This window comes from Corvus hawaiiensis, chromosome 1 (assembly GCF_020740725.1).
Source record: "Corvus hawaiiensis isolate bCorHaw1 chromosome 1, bCorHaw1.pri.cur, whole genome shotgun sequence".
Taxonomy (NCBI): Eukaryota; Metazoa; Chordata; class Aves; order Passeriformes; family Corvidae; genus Corvus; species Corvus hawaiiensis.
In genome coordinates, this window is record NC_063213.1 from 81,197,442 (window position 1) to 81,218,592 (window position 21,151).

At 40.1% G+C, this 21,151-nt stretch overlaps 1 protein-coding gene across 5 annotated transcripts in view; it reads right to left on the bottom strand.

Annotated features, from left to right (window-relative positions):
* The window catches only part of TRIO (trio Rho guanine nucleotide exchange factor), a 248,096-nt gene that overhangs the window by 107,193 nt on the left and 119,752 nt on the right, over positions 1 to 21,151 (bottom strand). For all 5 annotated transcript variants that reach the window (XM_048311675.1, XM_048311683.1, XM_048311700.1 and 2 more), the window contains exons 12-16: positions 17,218 to 17,387; positions 16,135 to 16,309; positions 9,189 to 9,384; positions 8,427 to 8,593; positions 1,187 to 1,306 (exon numbers count right to left, since the gene is read on the bottom strand). In XM_048311675.1, the coding sequence (XP_048167632.1) occupies positions 1,187 to 1,306; positions 8,427 to 8,593; positions 9,189 to 9,384; positions 16,135 to 16,309; positions 17,218 to 17,387 (828 nt within the window). The remainder of the gene's footprint in view (positions 1 to 1,186; positions 1,307 to 8,426; positions 8,594 to 9,188; positions 9,385 to 16,134; positions 16,310 to 17,217; positions 17,388 to 21,151) is intronic.

Here is a 21,151-nt window from a genome sequence, read left to right on the forward strand (position 1 = left end):
GCTGTTCTTAACAAATAATAACTGTCTAGCATTTAGCCACATGGGACATTATCTATGCTGCAGTGCATGTTGTTGTAATTATGAATTTCAGTTTGATTTTCTTTCCCTTCACAGTGAGGAAAAAGAAGATGAATTGGCATCTTATTTTGGCAATCTTTACAGCATTAGTTTCAGTCTTTTGCACAGCAGTAGTGAGCAGGCGTGCAGACCGATAAAAAAAAAGACAACTCTCTATTGACAAATTTTTTTAACTGTATTTCTCTGTGCAGAGAAATACTTGCCTAAAATCAAGTAATATAAAAATATTAAAGGGTTAAATACTACTAAGTGTTATTGTATCTCAGTAAAGAATGACCCAGGAAACACAGAATTCTAAGCTTTCTAGTCATTTATTCTTAACTTGACTAACACCTAGAGGTCTCATGATTTTTGTACTTGAGAGTTACCAAAGCTCTCAAAATGAGGGTGCATATAATGCAAACTGTAATTAAAATTTTTTTAAAAAATCAAGAGAGGGGAAGCATAAAACTCTACCAAACAGGAAACAAACATTAAAGAGTTACTGCAAGGCAGAGTACTCCTGAAAATAGTCTACCCAAACAATCATAATATTGCTAATATTAGTACTAAGTTACTCAATAGTGCATGTAAATGAATAATACTGCACTTCAATCAATCTTAAGAACATTGCCTATTTTTTTGCAGCAATATGACCAATCCGATAAGTTTAGTTTTAACCCACGGCAGGGGACTGACATACCACCACACACAAGTTTCAGTGAAACCTACTCTGAAAACAAAAATGGAAACATTAAAGGATAACCTCAGAATACACAAAACTGATGCTTCCTGTTCCATTTATGCTTAACTTTTTTACATTGAACATTACAGGTTATATTCTAGTAAAGGAATAACAAATGAAAACACTATTTTCAGCAAAATTGCTGTGAACAGCTATCACTTTACAAAGATGAAAAAAGACACTGAGATGATGTTCACCTGGAAACTGCAGCTTCAAAATGAATAAGAACAAAAAAAACCAACACCTTCTCAGTAAGCATTTTCATCTCTTTGCCACGAGTTCAACAGCTTTTCCTAAACTAAAAATACTGTAGCATGAATCCAAGAGTGCTATTTACAGAGAACTGTAAATACAAGACTATGGTCACTAAAATGGTGCTTTTACCTCTATTGCATGTTGAAACTGCTCATGCTCCCTCTGTAACTGTTCTGCCTCCTGCAAAGAGCTAGCAGTGATAAGCCCAGCATTTAACATTGACTCTCCATTTCGAATCCAGCCCAAAACCTGTAACAAAAGAGAAGACCATGAAATATACAATTCCACTGCTAACCAGCAAAAAAGCACCACTGTAGGGGAAAAAGCATTTAGGGTCACATTAGCACTGGAATCAATAACTAAATAATTTTTTAATTACATACTACAGTGAATTTTACATTGAATAAGCACAGTGAATGACATTGACTACAATTTCACTGAGCTAACAATTCGCAGCTTGCAGTCAACTACTACATGCTTGTGGTCTCAGTTCTCACTCTGAAAAAGGTTGTGCTTCTGAGTACCGTTTCTGTCACCTGAAAAGCTGGAACAAGTTACAAGCAATAGCTGCCTAAAAGCCAGTGTCAGTAATGTAAATTGAGGACATATAGCTTAGTAAAAAGTATGCACATAAGTTTGAATAGTAATGTTGAGAAAAATGTGACCATTGAGTGTCCTTCTAACTGCTTAAAGATTTTCATTTTTCAGAATGTGCCTTCTTTGACATGTCCACTGAAACTGGCAGAATCCCTGGCTAGGCAGAAGCCTCAGGAGGCCACCTTATACAGTCCTTATCAACAGCAGGAATATACAACTTTTTAGACCCCTCCCAAAAGACCTCCACCTTGTTCATTACTCAAGACTCCAATCTCACACTTTCACTAGACTTTTTTATCATAGTAAGTCTTTCAACTATCTCTTGCTTCAATTTTAGCTGATTTCATTTCTCCTGCCCACAACCAGGGACAAAAAAAAAAAAAAGACAAGAAAGCAACAAAAAGCCAAACCAAACAAACAAAACCCCCAACATTTCCTCCCTCTTTGCATCAGCTTTGTTTTTCTCTCTCCTCTCTCCATCAGGAACATTATCCGCTTCCCTCCTTTAGACTCCTCTTATCTTGTTGACCACAGTCTCTTCAATCTCTCCCATGTGAAGTTAGTTGCCTTATTTTTCTAGAACACTGCTCTTTTATGAGCTCTCTTCAGTTGATAACCATGACTGCAGTCATAATTTTTCAAATAATGAGTAAAATGGGACATAATTCAGGTTATTCACTGTCATCTCTACAACTCTTCTATGGAACTGCTGCCCAGCCAGTAATTACCCTTGTATTTATTCAGCTGATTATTTTTTCATGCTCTGGATTTTTCACTATTAAAACTCATATCCTTCTTAAAGCACAATTCTCCCATACATCAAGATAATTCTGAACTGTAATCCAGGGTCTTCTGATGAACTCAAACCCCTTTTCCAGCTTCTTTTGCCTTTAACTCCAAATTTAAAAGCATAATTTCTAACATGTAGATTTTCTGTCATGATCTAGCGGTATCCAAATACAGATAGATACAATTTTTTTTTTCATATTTAAATCTGTTTTCCAATCCATTGAGTCTCTTAATAACTTTTGTTACTGAGTATGTTTTTTCAGCAAGTTATCATTTTTGGTAATGTAGTCTCATATGACATTCTCATAGTAAGTTAGGTCCAGACTGAGTTAAACTATATTAAAAGCTTTGATACTGCTTTTCCACCCCTCCCAGAAGAGCTGTTACACTGTCAGAAAAAAGAAAGGGGGGGTTATCAATGGAAAACTATGATTAATTAACCTATGTTAGCCTTTTCTCCTTTTGTCACTGTTCAAGTTTAATAAGCTACCTGGTTCAATATTTTTCCTGGGAACTGTTTTAAACTAGCTGACCTATAATCCTCCCTTAGGTAGTCCTTTCCTCCTTTTGAGAAGTAGATTAGGCTTAGTAGATTAGTTCCAGGCTTCCAGAATCTCATCCAATCTCCTGATGTTTGGAAACAATAAGCACTAATGTCTATGACATTATTTCAGGCAGTTTTCTAGGTATTCTAGAGCAAATTACTTTAGGCCCAGTTTAATTGAACTTCACCAGTGTTTTTAACTTTTTCCTACTAACTGATTTTAGACCTTTAACCACTGCTAATAAATATATTAACTAACAAATCAGTTAGCTCTTAACACTAAATATTCTCATCTAGTGATCCACACATGACACTACCGATTAATGCAGTAATGCACCAGGTTATTACTGAGTAACCAGGATGATATGACTGTACTTGCAGACTGGAAACACAGGCAGAGCCCAAGAAAATAACCTATTAAAACTCAGTTCCTCAAAACTGAAAGGCACATGTGGGTCTACATCCAAAGTATGCTCTGACGTGTCTGACAGCTTGAAGCAGCTGAGGTCTAGCCACCCTGACACAACATCCACTCCCTCAAATCTGCACCACAATCTCACCCTCTGTCTTACCCAGACTGCGATATTGTTGTATTATTAATGCGGTTTTTCCCACTTCCGTCTGCACAATGAATAGCTAACAAGTTTTTTCCACCCTGATAACATGTATTTGAATTCTCCTATATAAATTCTGGAAGTCTGTAGAAAAGAGTAAGTCTACAGTGTAGAAGGGAGGGCACGATAGCACCTGCCAGACGTGTAACTAAGTGCACATTCTGGTCCTCTGGGGAGACAGCACTGGGTCAGGTGCAGCATTGCAAGCAAGGGAAAGATGGCTCTGGCTTTGGAACAACCTCTCCTACTGCAAAGGAGACACTTGCAGATCACAGCCTGGGGCACACGAAAGGGACAATGAAAGAAGCTGGGAGTTTCTAAGTTGCTAAGGCACCTGGGGATTGTCAACATTCAAGGGAGCAAGCCTGGGTAAGCCTCAGGAGCAAGAAAAAGGGCAGCTTCTGAGGGAAGCAGATGGGTCCAACAGACTGTAGATAGAAACTACACTTGGAGAAATAAATTGTCTGCAAGAACACAGAGACAGTAAATTCTTTTAAAATCCCTTTTTTATTTCTATTTTGTCTTACAAAAGTAATTCTAGGTTCCTCCTCTACCTTAAAAAGTGATTCTTCCAGGTACAGTGTAACAAAACACACCTTTTTAGGGTTCTTATACATCTAGCCTTCTTCAGAGAATTTTAACGAAGGAGAATGCTTAAGACCAATCAAAAGCTCCTCTTGACTTGGCATCCCATTATATACAGCAGAGACAGCTAGAACAGAATGTGCCATTTCAAACACAAAGACTTGCCCTCCTGCTTGGTGTAGGTCAGGGTGCAAGTGCACATGCTGGTGAAACTCACAGGAGGAAAATTTGCCAGCAGTATTTTCCCCGTCCCCCTGCTCTGACTCAAGGGGAAAATATAAGCACTAGTGAGTAGGGAGCCTATTCTTCTTCCAGGGGTGCTGTCTTCAGGGTTGGTTGGCATGTTCCCACCACCTCCCTGTCTGAGTGGATCACAACCCCCATCTCTCCCCTCACAGCCTTCAAGAGGCTAGAAAAGCATCAGTAGAGCATCAGCAAAAGTGTGGAAATGAAACAGAACTTGGGTCACTTGGGACACTTGAAAGGGTCAAATAGGTAGGTCTGTAGGTAAGTTCTTGATTTAGGATTAGTTTGTTGGACCTATTTTTGACTGTAACTAAACATGATCACAAGACAACCTGCTTCAGTCTGCTGTCCTAGCTATGTTTTCATATCCATATGGCACTACACAGAGTGCCAGCATACCCTTCCTGAGTAGTATTTTGGGATAATCAGAGCTCAAGCACCAAGTTGAAAGATCTCCTAGTGAAAACATAAAGCAGCTCCAGTTACTCTTGAGGGCAGAAGTATCTGTACACCATTGTACATACATGTATACATAGTTATATACCCAAGAACATACACCATGATCAGAACAGCAGACAATATTGCACTGAAAAGGCTTAATGAGCATACTGAAAGCAACTGGATTGGTTTTGGAGGTTGGGAGGGATTTTGACCTTAAGCAGAGTAAAGCACTGATTCCACAAAGCGAGTATGTGGGCGTGATTGCAGCAATAAGTAATTCAACAGCTGTATTTTAGGTGATTAATAAAAAAGGTTTGTCTGCCAAACAGACAACTGGAGTTTTGGATGAGACAGACATTCTCATAAATATTTCTCTGCCTCCACCTACTCATATGTCCCTGCCCTCTAAAAAAGTGGTCACACTTCCCTTTTCCATGTTGTTTTCCCCACATACAGCTGTCCCTTTTTATTTCAGTCAGCATTCTCTTCCCCCTGTCTTCCCTGGTTTTTCTACACTGTAATTTTCTATCTGGTTTCTCCCTTTCTGTACCTATTACTCATCAAGCTGACAAGTAAATTCTTTGAAGGTTTTCTTTAAACCTCCGTTTGTCTTCCAGCTCTTCTGCTTCCTCCTATGCCACTTCAATGCCACTGGTACCATAGTTAAGGAAAAAGCAATATTGAATGTTTTTGTCTACTTTCTGTGCTTATTTGATCAAAATTCACTAAGCACCGAGTTTCACTTCCCAGTACTGAAGAGAATCTTTGCAAGTATTTGTCTAAATTCCTGCAGTTTTCCAGTCTAATCTCTTCACATTACTACAAGCTACATATTTTTAGGTATTTTATATAAACACATTTGTGTGTATGTGTGTGTGTGTGAAAATACAACAGCAGTAACGTAGCTGTGGCAGGAAAAATTTAAATGGAAGTACTGTTTGAATTCTTGCTATGGAGACAGTATCCCATCTACATAATAAATATGCTTACACACAGCTCATCAACAATAAATCTAACAGAAAAATCACAGTAATTGAACAGGAAAACCATGTGTTCACTGCTTCAGGCAGCAAAACAGACTGAAGAGGAGGTTTACCACTTCATTTGACTCTCAGGTAAAGTACCTACTGTGACCTGCTGACTGATAAACTTTTTTCCAGTGCAGAAGAGACAGGAGAAGATCGTGCTTCCTGACGCTTAATAAAAATTAAAATAAATCAGAAATGGTTTTCTAAAAAGGCAACTGAAATCACAAAACTAGGAGTTACTAGCCTCAAAGCATTTAAGGTCTCAAAAGAAATCCTATGAGACAATATACTAACATTCAGTTTGAGTTCCACTCAATTTTTAGGCCTCAGGCTGGGCAAGTATTGCAGGTGAATCTGTACAGTAAAATCTGGAAAAGTAATACACAAACCTTCTGTCAGCTACATGTTCATGTACGTTTGTTTGAAAATTCACACCTATTGTGGCATTTAATTCAACATAAAATCCCACTTGATAGAGGTGTGTTCTAGGAATATAAAACAGAATATGCTTTTTTCTTCCAAATCCCAGTCTACCAAGAAAAGACAGTTGGCTAGGTTAGTGTACTACCTGTACCTTTATTATAAGATAAACTTTTCCAGTACTTTCTTAAGAATCTAAATTTGAGCTTCAGTTTCAGTCAGGGCTAGCAGTGGTTCAAAAAAGTGAGAAATTTCTTATAGAATGATCTACAAATCACATACGAAGTGCAACAGTGATATTCCCCTAAAATCCATGATGTTCATCATATGCCTGTTTCTGCCCACATACAGAACATTTGTTCCAAACACAGGTTTTAAACATGTGTGTCCTTCTTGTCACGTTTAACTTGCATACAAACAAAGCTAGTGGACCAAGGCCCTCACTTTATTGTGGGAGCATGCAATATAAATAACTATTTAAATAGTGTCTCTTTGAAATATTACCAAAGTTCTATATTCTGTTTTTTACTGAATACTATTTCAGTATCATGGAAATTAACCTTTAGTTTTTTTTACTAACCCATCCCAGCCAAACCCACTGATGTACCATAAAGGGATGAGAGTGCCTCAGCTGGCATTCACATTATTTCTTTTAATTTTTTCCTTCCTTTGCAGATGTGCACTCTTTTCCTTTACCCTCAAGATAACATGCAACAGAGTACAGAAACTATCCTGATGTGCAATCATTTTATCTCAACCATTGCTCGTGTGAAAGGAGGAATTTGTAATTTGCACTTACCAAGATGAGTAAGTGCTAAGGCAGATACAGCACAGTTCAGTAGAGTACACAAAGGCTTGAAACAGAACATCAGGTATTTGACTGATGCCTATATTGCACTGACAGCAGACAACTATTAGTTTTTTGCATTCCTTTAATTCAAGACCACACAGAAACTTTGCATCTGCTGCTGCAGAGCACCCAACCACTGCTTGAAAATACTTTGGGAACCTTCTGTTCACCTCTCCTAGTCTAGCTGGATCCCTTTCATACTACTCTGCAATTTGGGAGTTGTCATTCAGTCTCACTATGGGCCACAGTAATACAACAGACTATGGCAAACTTCTGTGATGCTGCCAAGTGTGAGCAAGATCAAAAACTCTTACCATTTCTAGTGTCTTGTTTCTTTTTTAAACTTTCACCTACTTCAGTGGCCTTGCCCACATCTCAAATTCACCAAAGCTTTAGGTGTTTATCAGATAAAGACCTCAAAACTTGCCACTTTTTTGGCAGGAGAAGCAAAACTTTGTTTCTCTTTTCGAGGAAAATAAACTATGTTGATATTATGTTATCATTATTTGTAGATGTTTCAAACAATAGACCAAGAAGTATTAGGTCAGTGTGCAGGAACTATGACTGAGCATTGTTATTCATCCCCATACAGATGGTAAAAGCACGAGTTTAACATTAGTTCAAATCACTCTACACTTCAAATATTTGACTGGTATCTACAGAATATCAGAATAGTTTGGGTTGGAAAGAACCTCTACAACCATCAAGTCCAACAGTTAACCCAGCATTACCAAGTCCACCACTAAAGCACGTGTCTCAGTGTCACATCTACGTGTCTTTTAAATATCTTCAGGGATGGTGCCTCTCTCAGTCCTGTTGCAGTGCTTGATTATCCCTTCAGTGAAGAAATTTTTCCTAATATCTAAACTTCCTCTAGCACAACTTGAGGACTTTTCTTCTTGTCCTATCGCTTGCTACCTGGGTAAAGAATCCCACCCCCACTTTGATACGACCTCCTGTCAGGCAGTTTCAGAGAGTGATAAGGTCCCCCCCGAGATTCCTTTATTCCAGACTAAACATCCCCAGCTCCCTCAGCTGCTCCTCACAGGACCTGTGCTCTAGATCCACACAGCAAGATCGACCGGTGATGCGAGTTAAAAAAATGCACTTAATATTAACAGAGGATGAAGTTTCCCAGGTGATCAAAGTCATCCCCTGCTCCCAACGAAAGACTCTGTGCAGCAGGAGGTCATATCCCGCGTGTGTTTTTGGGAGCAGAGCTCCCCAAGGGAGCCAGGGGGCGGCGGGGCCGTACCTGCTTGACCTCTGCCTGCAGGTGGCGCAGCTGCACGCACTGCTCCAGGTGCTTGCGGTGCTGCTCCGCCGCCACGTCCAGCTCCTGCTGCTTCTCGTGCAGGAACTCCAGCAGGTCCTGCACGCGAGTGGCCATGTCCACGTCTCGGTCGCAGAGCAGCTCCACACCTGCAATCGGGACAGCCCCTTATGAATGACTCGCAAAGCTTCCCAAGACAAACAGCTCATTTCCACTGTTTTACACTTGATTTTCTAGTTGCTTCTCCAAGTTAAACCTAAGCCTTGGAGCATTTGCCTACATAAGTATAGGGGTTTGCACTCTTAGAAAGGGAAATGTGATTTTTTTAAAGTCTGATACTTACCCTACCTGACCATATACAGTGTAAAAGATCAATTGAAGGGGCATAAGGAACAAAAAAGGAAGACATTACTTGGAAGCTGAAAATCTTTGCTTGACTGCATTGATGCGATTACCTATAAAACTAATGCTTCCTTATTTACTCTAATTTTACTGACTTCCTGAGTGAACTCCCTTTCTATAAAAACTAAACACCTTCAGGTGTTGCCAACTCTGACAAAATTATGTGCCATAGTACCAATATGCTCTCACAGACACAATCGAATGATTTGAGTTTAAAGGAGTCCACACGTCTCCAGCTTGCAGTTAACCAGCATCTCTGTTATTTTCACACATCCCATGGAGAGACAACTGGATAATTCTTACAAAGTCACTGCCCAGAATAGCACGAAGGAGCCATCTTACCAGATGCCTGCACTTCATTGACATACTGCAGCAGATCCTGCCCTTGGTGGATGACATCAAAGGTCAAGTTATTCATGGTCAGGGCTTTGTCTGCATGATGCTGGAGCCTCTGTTCTGCTATTGTAAGATCTTCAGTGTCAAAGTCATTCATCTGCTGAGAGAGCTCATCATTCCAAGACTCAAGGTCTGAAATTATCTGGGGGAAAAAGGAAGGAGACAATGTTCAATTACCCATTAGACAACAGAAAACAGTTTACTTCCAGTGTTGCACTGATGATCGAGATAGGGAATTCAAGTTGCTCACTGCTGATTGACTTCAGTGATCAAATTTGACACGGTTCAGACACGGGCTGTCTTATCATTTATTTTAAATTTTGGCAAACAATCCAAAATAACCTCTTTGAAAACTGCTACAGTTCTTCAACCAGTGCTTGCAACACTGTGGGTACCCCTGCCTAATTTAAGGTACTCCATCAACACATTACTTGTGAAACAGATGAAGTCAACATGTTTTTATCTCCACTTTTAAAGAAAAATGTGGATCTGGAACACCTTTTTAATTCTTCAAACTGCACCACATAATAATTCACACAGCAAGAGCCAGCTTAGCTTACAATTGTGCCAATCTTGACCCTTTTACAAGAAAGCCAGCTCTACCCTTCTGTGAGCGGGAAGCATCAGGCCACACACACCTTTGACTTCTGCCAGACAACTGAGAAGCACACTTACCACAAAAGGCTGGGTACTCAGTGAATGCAGCAAAACCAAACAGCATACTTTATTACAATAGTACTGCAATGCCAGAACTAAATTTGCTTGCTGATATCTTCCAGCTACACTTCAGTTTTACACTTTAATTCTTGATTTTATTCTTTGCTGTAGGATGTCCAAAGAAGGGTAGCCAAAAAAGTTTTGGGGCCTTTTAACACATGTATCACAACAATAAGTTCTCCTTGTCTGTCCACACAAATTAATTTTCCAAATCATATTGCAAAGCCTTTCTAAAAATGTAAAATTCTCCTTTTAATTAGGATACAAAACAGGTTTTAAGGCTAACAGATAGTGCTTACAACCCCCATTATCAAAGTGTGTTGAGTTCATATGGCATGGATTTGATGCATCAGTTACTTCAAAAAAGTATGTCTAATACACTTATCCCTCGAGCCAATAACCAATTTTTTCCCAGAATTTTTAGCACAGTTTTGGCACCAACTATTGCAGTTCATTGGGAAAGCAAACATAGATATCAAGAACCAAGTATGGCTTAGTTCCAGTGTTATACAATTTCAGGAGTAGGACAAATTCATGTGAATGGTGCTAAATGACAGGAAAGTACCTATTTATGCATCAAGATACAACAGAAAGACTAAACGGGCATTAGCAATCAAGTATCCAAGTCCATAAATATTTAACCAAAGTCATTTGTTGTCAGCAAAAGAAAGATGCCACTGCCCCTTTTTCAAGTGGCTGTAATAGCTCCAAAGTTAGTGAGACAGTTAAACAACCAGACATTCCAGGAAAAGAGGCCTTCTAGAAAAAAAGCAGAATGGGGGGGAGAGCAAAGTTAAATCATCTGTATAAAGCTTCTGTAGTTTGCTACAATCTCTCATGAAGGCTTTTTCCATTCTGCTCACATGATGCCATAAAAAAAATGGACACATCAAGCAATTAGTATTAACATTGTGGCACCAGTGAGTTCCTTCCTGTTTTAAAGGTGTTCTGCAAAAAATTTTACTTGATTCACTATATCTTCAAGTTTTGAACTATGTCATGATGGGAGGTATCGAACAATTTGTAGCTATTTGCAATCCCTAAACCTGCTCAGCTACCTCTGCTGAAGTGAAAACAGGCAGTCAGAGCTAACACTGAAAACAGAAAAGCTGATGGCTAAAGTATTCAGGAAGATAGACAGGACAAAGCTTTTAGCCACTGCTTGAAGCTCCTTTCATCTTCCATGTGCTCTAAACATCACACAATCTATTTAGGCATTATGAGTGAGTGGTTTTCCCTCTACCTCCCACAAAATCCTTAACAAGTTCCCTTCGTTTCCTTTTTACTTGGTCCATGCCCAACATGTCTTACCACCTCCCTCTGCTATTCATGTCCTTTTAAGTGACGTGAAATTTTAAAGAAACTTCAGGTTTTCCTGACAGTCCAGCCAGAGAAATTGCTTACTTTCAGCTCTTGTGCATCTCAGATCTGCTCTTCCCAGCTTCTCTCTGAAACTCTGTTCATTTATTATTGAAAGCAGTGGAGGTCATCTAATGTTTGTTTCTTCATAACATTCAGAAGTTACCCTGAAGAAATAACTGTAGCTGGACTTTGTCAAACAGAAATCCGAGCATTAAAGAAGGTTGCAAAACTCCACCATCAAAACACCATCTTTCCCCATCTTTCTAAACACCAGTATACAAAGGATCAAGATTTAACATGGCACATTTGCGACACTGTTTTACAAGCAAAGCCAGTCCATCTCCCTTCAGAAAAGATGCCAAAACCTTCTCTTTTTTACTATTAAGTGAGAATAAAGCAAAAAACACAGTAAGCTCACAATATGACACTGCTGTGGCTAAGTGTCAGTATTGCAATAATGGAATAGACTGTAGTCACTAGCTCCTAAGATTCACTTTACTTGATAGGAAAAACAACTAGTTTCAAGAGGTCAAAACTGTGTGTAGCCTCAGCCAAGAGGGTTCAGTGATAGTGCCTCCAAAGAACAGCCACGAACAGCCAGTAAGAATTATAGCTTTTCCCATGCTCTCTCATACAACCCCATGCTTAAGATCATGGCACACACATTGTTTAAAGCAGCTTGAAACACTCTGAACAAGACCAATACATTGCCTTTTCCCTTCAAAAGATCAGGATGCCCACGATTCAAATAAATAATGGCAGCATGTTTCCACACTGATTCAAAAGGTAAGTAGTCAATGACAACCACAGCGAAGTTTCCTAACAGGGGCAGTAATCCTCATATTTTTTCAGCAGTAATTAGGTGGTGCAAGGTGGTCTATTTCAGCCATTGCACCCACTGCAAATCTGAGGGCAGAGTTAATGTAAAAATAGCATTCACTAAGCCCTCTCTGCCCACACTCTTCAGTGCTTCCCCTAAAGTTCTGCTCTACAGACAATACTTTTAGAGCAAGTAGGCTTGCTTGTAAAGTTTTGTCAAGACAATCAGCATTAAACAAACAGAACAAATGACTAACAGACATCTAAAGTAACAACAACAAATTCATACTGCTCTCAGGAAATGGACATTCCAGCATAAACACAGGCTAACAATTTACCATAGCATGTGTTCAAGAAGTTCTGAGTGCAGATCCTGAGCTGCTCGACATCCCTATATTCTATTAAATGTAAAGGTAACACTGACAGGAAACAAGGCAGGGTATAATACAGAAGGGATGCAGACTCTTTCATACTGAGTGGGGAAGAAATAAAGAACTGCAGGTCTCTTCTCAGAAGTGTTTAACTACCATTCGTGGTACCGAGTGATCACCAAGACCTGGAAAATATTATGTGCTGGGGAGAAAAAAAAAGGGAAAATGGGAAAGGGAGAAGAGTTAGGTTTCTGTGATATCCCAGCATTTTGCATCCTTGTCTTTTCAGCAGTGTGATTTAACAGGCATCTTGTAAGTATGGTCCAAAAATAGAGTTGAGATAAAGCTGTGAGCTGAAAAGTGTGTGGTATGCTGTGTGTAGAGCCCTGGCACAGGCCTCAAGGCATGTAAGTTACAGACAGGCAAAAATGCACAGCCACAGATGAGACAAACACATTTCGGACTGCGTACTTTGCCATCAGCATTACCATCCCACTGGCTGGGTTCACACACGCACCTTCCTCATGCTACTAATCACACTAGCAAGGGACTCTTCACCTACATTATTTTGCTCATTCGTTCCTTTAGTTAATACAGGCATTTACAAAGGAGTCCCTCAAATAGCTCACAAACAATGGCACTAAAAATCATGCTGAGGATAGAGACGGTCAAGTTTATATGCCAAGAGCAAGGGGCAAAACAGACACTACTGCAGTTATATCAATTTCAGAAGAGCAGGAGTATCTGAAAAGTTGTAGAATAAAAGAAACAAAGTATTTCATCAGCAAATAATAAGGGAAGAATGAGGAGAAGAAGGGAATTAACGCTGCCAGCAAATCTCACCACTGTCCCCAGAAGCACAGCTGCATGGTATGATCCTGCAGTGCCAGGGGAGCCCTTTGTCCCATTTTAACCTGTGTAATTTTGCTAGCAGTAAGAGAAGCTAGAAACACTACTTGCCTTCGAGAAAAGCTGTCCTCACAGGATGCTCCCCTGAATGAACTGCCTCTACAGCCAAGTCTTAATTGACTGGACCAGTCACACAAAATCCTGGAGGAAGGAGAAGGTCAAAACAAGGTCTGCAAATTCCTAGCTGGCATCTGGCTCCTCCTCATTATCAAGTTACTTCAGCTGAGCTTCTGCTTTCAAACAACTGACCTGGAACTAGTCCCCACATTTTCTTCCTGGAAGTTTCCGAACAGATGTCTGCCTTCAGGGAGAGGGAAAAGAGATGCGTGCTTTGCTGAGGAAGCAGAGAAGGCATGGTACAGAGACAGCAAAACAATCAACATTTTGCTGAAGTCACTCTGCAGCCAGGGCCATTTTCTTTTCTGAAGGACTCTCCATCAATCTAAAATAAGCATTATTTTTATTTCCAAGCCATAGAGACAAATTATACCAACTCTTTCAACAAGGCAACTTTGCTTTATGTTGTATGTGGCAAAATGCAAAGTATGCAAAGTGTCAGGTTTAGAAAAAGCAAGACCTGTCAAGTGTGTGCAGCTTTGGGCACTACAATATATAAAAGACATTAATCTACTAGAGAGAATCCAAAGGAGGGCCATGAAGAGGATGAATAGTTTGGAGGGGAAACCGTATGAAGAGCAGCTGAGGTCACTTAGTCTGTTCAGCCTGGAGGAGACTGAGGGGAGACCTCACTGCAGTTACAACTTCCTCACAAGGGGAAGTGGAAGGGCAGGTACCAACATCTTCACTCTTGTGACCAGTGACTGGACTCAAGGAAACAACATCAAGCAGAGCTAGGGGAGGTTTAGGTTGGATACTAGAAATGGTTCTTCTCCCAGAGGGTGGTTGGGCACTGGAACAGGCTCCCAGGGAAGTGGTCACAGCACCAAGCCTGACAGAGTTAAAGAAGCATTTGGACAACACTCTGAGGCACGTGGTGTGACTCTTGGGATGTCCTGTGCAGGGTCAGGAGTTGGATTTGATGATCCTCATGGGACCCTTCCCACTCAGTATATTCTATTCTATGATTCTATGAAGTTAAGGTTTGCAGCTTTCTGATGCAAAATCCTACGGGCAGCACCACTTAATAGTACCAGAAGTACTCCTACCTATATAGATGCTGTGCTGCACTGAAGGACTAGAACACATCTGCAAAGCAGGGCTCCTGCAACCAGCCTTTTGCTATTGTAGAATCCTGGCTTATGTAACCTACAGCACAGAGCAATCAACTTAATCGTGAATGTCACTCAAACCTTTATCCTAATTCTTCCATTAATTTTCTTGGTATGCATTGCCCCACACAGCTGCCAGTCCCACAAAAAAAGTGTTCTGAGAACATCTCACAGACATCGAGCACTGTTGATCACTCCTGCAAAGGTTGTAGGCATATGTGAGACAGCTACTCTCACATAGCCAAAGGAGAAAACTTTACAGATCACTGTGAATTGCAAAATTGAAAAAAAACCCTTTTTGGTCTTCCTTTACACCAGAGTTGTTGTTACTGTAAAGCACACACTCTCACTTCCTCTACGGGTAAGGATCAAGAAACTGTGTCTGTCTATTCCTGCACTGCACCTAACAATGTGCTTAGCTAAACCAGACTTCAGCCATGACATCAAATCCTGATTTTCAGAAAGGCGAAAAAAAACCCCAAACCAAAACACTAAAAACCCAAGATGCTATCACTAAAAACCTGTGAAGCTTTCTGCCGACTGCCTCTCTACCTCACATTCATAACCAGCAGTTGCAGCTTTTACCACATACAAGCAAAAGGGTAAAATTATCACTCTAACTCCTGGGTTTGAGAATCTCAAGAGTCATGTAAGTCCTTATATACTCAAATGGGACCATTTACCAATGGATAACCCTGAACCTTATGAGGCACCAACTTGTTTCAGTCACTGTGTACAGCACTAGTAGTTTTACAAAGTCACAGGAACTTAGCTGAAGCTTTGTAATGCAACTCTGCTAACCTAAGCTCCCTGTGGAGCTTCACGTCTGTTTGTATACATGTTCCTGCACACACACACGAACTTTTCAACTGATAAGCTACAACTCTCCTTCACAGGTAGGACAGGCTCAAGAATTCTTGAAGTTTTGCAGGGGTGCAGCACTACAACTGCTATTGAATTGTTTTCAGAGGTGGAAAAGAATTTATTTTTAAAAAACGACAGCCCATAGAACATTCCCAATGATTAAGACAGAATTCCAAAAACCACTTGCAGCTGCCAACTAAAAAAAAAAAAAGACTGCTGATTTGGAAAAGAAAAAGAAGAGGGGCGTTTTTACAAAACACCAGTTTAGAGGGTTTGTACGAAACCAGCTTGCAAGTCTTACTCATATTAACTGCAGGCATACTAGTTATATCAAGGCAGTTTGATATTCAAACTAAACTTACCAGATGAAGCAACTGATGCATCATGATTTTACCACACATTTGCTTAAAGATGCACTGAGAGCCAACCAAAAAGCTCAGCTCTGCTGACCACTGAGGTCTTCTGACACTTTCACATACAGGACAAAAGCCTTAGTTCAGGTAAGAATTAAGTCTATCGGTCATTTGAGCCACATGCCAGTGCAACTCCACAATCTCAGCATAAACATTCCCACACAAGAGGAGAAGTGTGTGCAGTGCAAGTCTGAAAGCAAACACTCACATCTATTGCATCTCTTTCAAATATGCGGAGCTGCAGAAACAGCTCAAGTTTGATCTTGCGTTCTTGAAAAAGCTCCTCCATCTGAGACTGGGCCTCATCCAGCTGCTGCAGGACTGTCTCTATATGGTTGATTGAGCTGTTATGGGGGGTCTTGTTACTAGAAATGGCAGAATCCCTATTCAAAGTAGAGAGAGGGAAGGGGGAAGAAAAAAGAGCATTATTGAAAAAAACCTCCATACAATCTGGACGCTATACATGACCACAAGATGTAAGCCTGCTTCAGATAAGGTTGGTGCAAGCCACATTGCATGAAAGCTAACTGTACATCCTTGTAAATAAAAAGCCAAACTGTGTTCTAGTACTTAAAAAAAACATTAAGAAATTATTTACTTTCATTTTTTTCCCAATTCAGCATGTAAAGACATTCTGTTTACAGGAAGGATAAAATTTGAAAGCCAGAGACAAACGCTTCCACTGTGAAAAGGAAGTAGCATATGATAACTATTTACTTTACTGAATCTTCCTGGCAAGGAAAGAAAATCAAAATTAGCTAATTTTAAAAAATGACTTAATCTTTTACCTGAGTATAAAACCTGAAAATTCAGACATGTTAATCTCCTGCAGCAAACAAGACATGTACCAGAGCAGCTGGGAACCAAATTTATTTATTCAGATAATTATTGAATGAAATGGACACAAACTTGGCTTTTACTACACTGAAGTTACTCATCAGTCTGCAAAACAAATTCAAGTGTCTCTTTATAAAACGGCTGCTGCTCAGAACTCAAAATGCTATGGAGCCCTGCACGTCAGACTACAAAAACACCTAATTGCTTCTATCAAAAAGGTAGCTTATGTCAACAAAATCTCCTTCTTGTGGCAGCAGTGTTTAGAAGCTGAGCTTCCTGTAAATAGAGGTTTAGAGACCATCAGTACAGCATGAAAGATCACTGTAGTCCTAATATTTACAAGTTTTATTTATAGATCATATCTTTTACTCATCATCTCTACCCTCGAAATAGAAAGAGCCTCACAGAACATCAGCAGAACAACAGGAGAGATTTAAATAAAAATCTGTTTTACCTTAGTTGCTGTATGAGATCTTCGCCTTCTTTTATGACATTGACTGTAACCTGCAGAGTGGTCTGTTGCTGTTGACCAAAACGTTTAATCAGGTCTTGGACAGCCTCCACAGACTCAGCATAGACATCATCAAGCAGCTCCTTCTGTAGCTCTTCAAGCCACGTCCACAGCTAAAGGAGAGGGGAAAAAGCAAGAAACATAAGCCCAAGGATCAGGCAGTCAACTGTTCTGAATCAATCTCCCTGGACAAGAGAAAACAGACTGAGGTGGTAGGGAAAAAGAGGATTTGTTTTTCTTCATAGAAAAATCCCATCCTCATATTAATGAAAACAAGCCTTTGTTTCAAAAAAGGTTTTTGCTTCTTGGAAATACCAGGAAAGCTTTATCCGTGTTGCTAAGTCACCCTTTCTTCCCCATTTTCCTTCTAGAGAACTGAGCGTATCCGACTGAGCAGCACAGAGTTCATAGTGAGAAACCCATCTGCAGCTCTGCGCGAGAGTCCCTGGGAGAGAAATGCTATGGTAACACTCTCCGAGAGAAGGGAGGAAGGAAGGAAGGAAGGAAGGGAGATGTATTGTAGCCACCATCAAATTTGCACTGCCAGGCTGACACTGCACACAGACAACATAACACTTTTCAGTGGCCTTCAAAAAAAGGAAAAAGAAAGGGAATTTCAGAAAACAAAATAGAGAGACAAATCAGATATGAGAAGTTATTGTCATCATGATGGTGGCTGCTCTCCTGATTTCAATCTCACACTGTAACAAAAAAAATCATCATAAGCAATTCTACCAGTTAATTCGACATTCTTCCTCCCTGTGTCACACGTGCACATATCCCTGCTCAAAAATGCCCATTCACTGCAGCTTACACAAAACCCCCGTGGTATATGCTGGACAGGTATCACTGCTGGTCACGTGAAGAACCCTGCGGTGTTCTTTTCCACAATTTCATGATGGAAACTGTAGCATCCTAAGCTCTGCGTGAAAGTCACTCATCAGCAAACCATCAGCCATCTATTGTGGAACTGAAAAAAAGCAGCAGGAGCACGGCTGTGTCCTGCAACACTCCCATGAGCAGCACCAACATCACACTGGAACAGCTGCTCTCACAGGAAGCATTCAAACCCGGTCCCTCCTGTCTATTTTACTATTCCATCCCGAATGCTAGAATTCCAAGAACAAGAGTTTGTTTTTTATCCCAAAAGAGTAACTCTAATCAAAAGTATTAAGGTCTTTTGATGACATTTCAATCTCTCCTTTTGAAAATTTTAGAGATTTGTTGAATCTAATTAAAAGGTTAACATTGTTAAAATATGTAACTAAACAATCAAAACTGGCTTAATTTCAAAATCTGAGAAACTCAAATGTTTTCTTTATTTCTTTGCTAAACGTTTTCTACAGAAATAGCCATTTCATGCTGCTGTTTGTATATGTATGTTCTGGTCATAAAGGTTTCCTAAGTACTACATTAAAATAGAAAACTCAGTGAATGATTCCCGATCTTGATTAATTAGTTCCTTTGAAACTTTTTTTTAAAATCAAATGCTAGTTTTGGTATCTCATAGCTTTACATACCTTCTTGTAGGTTTTGAGTAAACCAAGCTATAGGCTAAGTTTTCACAATTGGGATGAACTAATGGGATTTAACTAGACTTTTTTCTACAAATCTACTACCCCCTCCTCCCCAAACCAGAACTGTCCATACACAGTTATTCTGACTACTCATATGCTTCAAAGACAATGCTTGTCACAAACCTGAATGCAACTCCACAGTTGTAAACACCACAAGCTCAAGGCACAGCGGTCTTTCTTATTGAAAGGGGCACAAATCAATAGAACTTAACAACAGCGTCAGAAGCACTCATCAACATTCATTCCAGCATAACCCAATGCAGCATCCAAATGGTTTTTTTCCAAATGTGTACTTTGGAATGCAACTTTAACTGGGAAACAAATGAAACTTAAGAGCAAGAAGCCTGAAAATACAACCTGAAAATTTTACTCAATGCCTAGAGGACATGAATTTATTCCTCTCTTGGCTTGTGAAGTTTATGCCTAAGCTATAAAAATAGGGCATCAAGTCAGAGATCTTCCAAGTGAGCTGGTGTGTACACAGAACCAGTACAGCTTTCAACTGCGCAGATACAGACATTTGACAGCAACACTTTGCTGCTTACTGCAATGTGCTTGGTGCTGGCTGGAAAACCTCTACGTGCTTACATACACTCCATGCTTACTGCACTGCCTACAAAAGGCCAAATCTACACAGGTATTTACTACAGAGAAACTGGGATTAAATAATTTTGAGTCTTTCAGACCATATCAAGTTTGCCCCATAGGTCCCTCAGAAGTACTTGTACTGCAGCTGAAGACAGGTCTGAGAGCCACTTCAATTATTGACAACATGCCTTCTGCAGCTGTGTCAGACCTCTACAAGGAATACACCTCATCTCTTCATTTCTTATTCTTCACATACACTTTAGCCACTTCCATAACTGGGCGGAGATCTGGCAGAAGCAACAAAACCTACAAGCGCTTGACTGGTGAGGTGAGGTACTGTGCACGCGAATAACTCCCTCAAGCTCACCTTGGATGCTGGAGACCAAGCCAACAGAGGACACGCAGACCTTTCCCTCTGCAGAGCCAGTTCAGGGTAACACACCACCTGCCTCGAGCAGAAGGACACGGGCACCAGCACAACCAAGTGTTACACTGGCTGGCTTAGTGCCTGGTCAGCATGGCATCACTATAAACATAGTATCTGGCCCCCAAGGTACTCAAGGGCTCAAAAATACACTGTGGTTGCCCAGCCCATGAGCTGAACTGTCCACCTCTTGGGAAGCAAAAACATTTTATGAAAAGCGCAGAGAAAGAAGGAGAGTAATTAGTATGCATTACTTGCCCAGCTGTGATTCATATGCTGTTGAAAGCGGAACAATTTAAGCCATTTTTGAAGTGACTAAACAGCTCTGTGACACTTCCATAGCAAAAGTTCCTTTAATACGTTACCAAACAAGCTTTTACTTTTTTCCACCAAGTAAGTTTGTGACAAACATCTTCCTCTCAAAATAATCTAGGTGTTTATAAACAAAAGTTATAATAAAGCCACCACAGATGAATAAAACTGTGAGGTTATTAAAGCCGGATAGAAATTCATGCACTGTACTGAGAGAAGCTTAATTCTTAATGGGTGGCAGTAGCCAGCTGGCTCCTCTGCAGCTTTCAAACCAGAACGAGCCCTGGATATACTGGAAATTACATAAATTACCTTGTTTTCAGATACAAAATTAAGGCTGAAGACTGTACAAGGCTGCACAGCAAAGCCAAAAGAAAGCAAACAGTTTACAGCAGGGGGTGAACAGAGACTAGAGCTTACCCATACATGTTCATCAGTGCAGAACTACAGATTTTACAGTGCAATGACTTTCTGAAGTAACACATCATTCCATAAAAGAGAGCTTGGCAACAAAAATCCAGTGGGGAAAAAAATCACAAGCTCATCATTAAAAAACTATTAACTTTCTCTCGGTGTGAACTTTTGAGCAACTTTCAGTCATGTTTTTTTCTATTCTTTGTAAGAGAAGTAACATGAAGATCCCTAAACAAACTATGAAGTCCTGTGATCTCGGTAAGAACTTTATCCAGCGGCAAGACAGCTCTAACATACAGTGAGAAAACTGCATACATAACTCAATCCAGTCACAGAAGGAGGTTCTTCTCCTCTTTTCATCTGCTCTTTGCATCTTATCAGAATTAAAATTGGAGAGGGAAATAAAATTCTGAATCCCTGACAGGCAAATGTTTCACTCAGCAGATTTTTTTCTTGATCTAAATATAGCACAGACTAAGAAACATCTGCTTGAATGAGCCTGCATCCTGTACTACCTCTTTCCTAAGTTCTTGGGAGCATGCCATTAGTCACTGAGATGGTA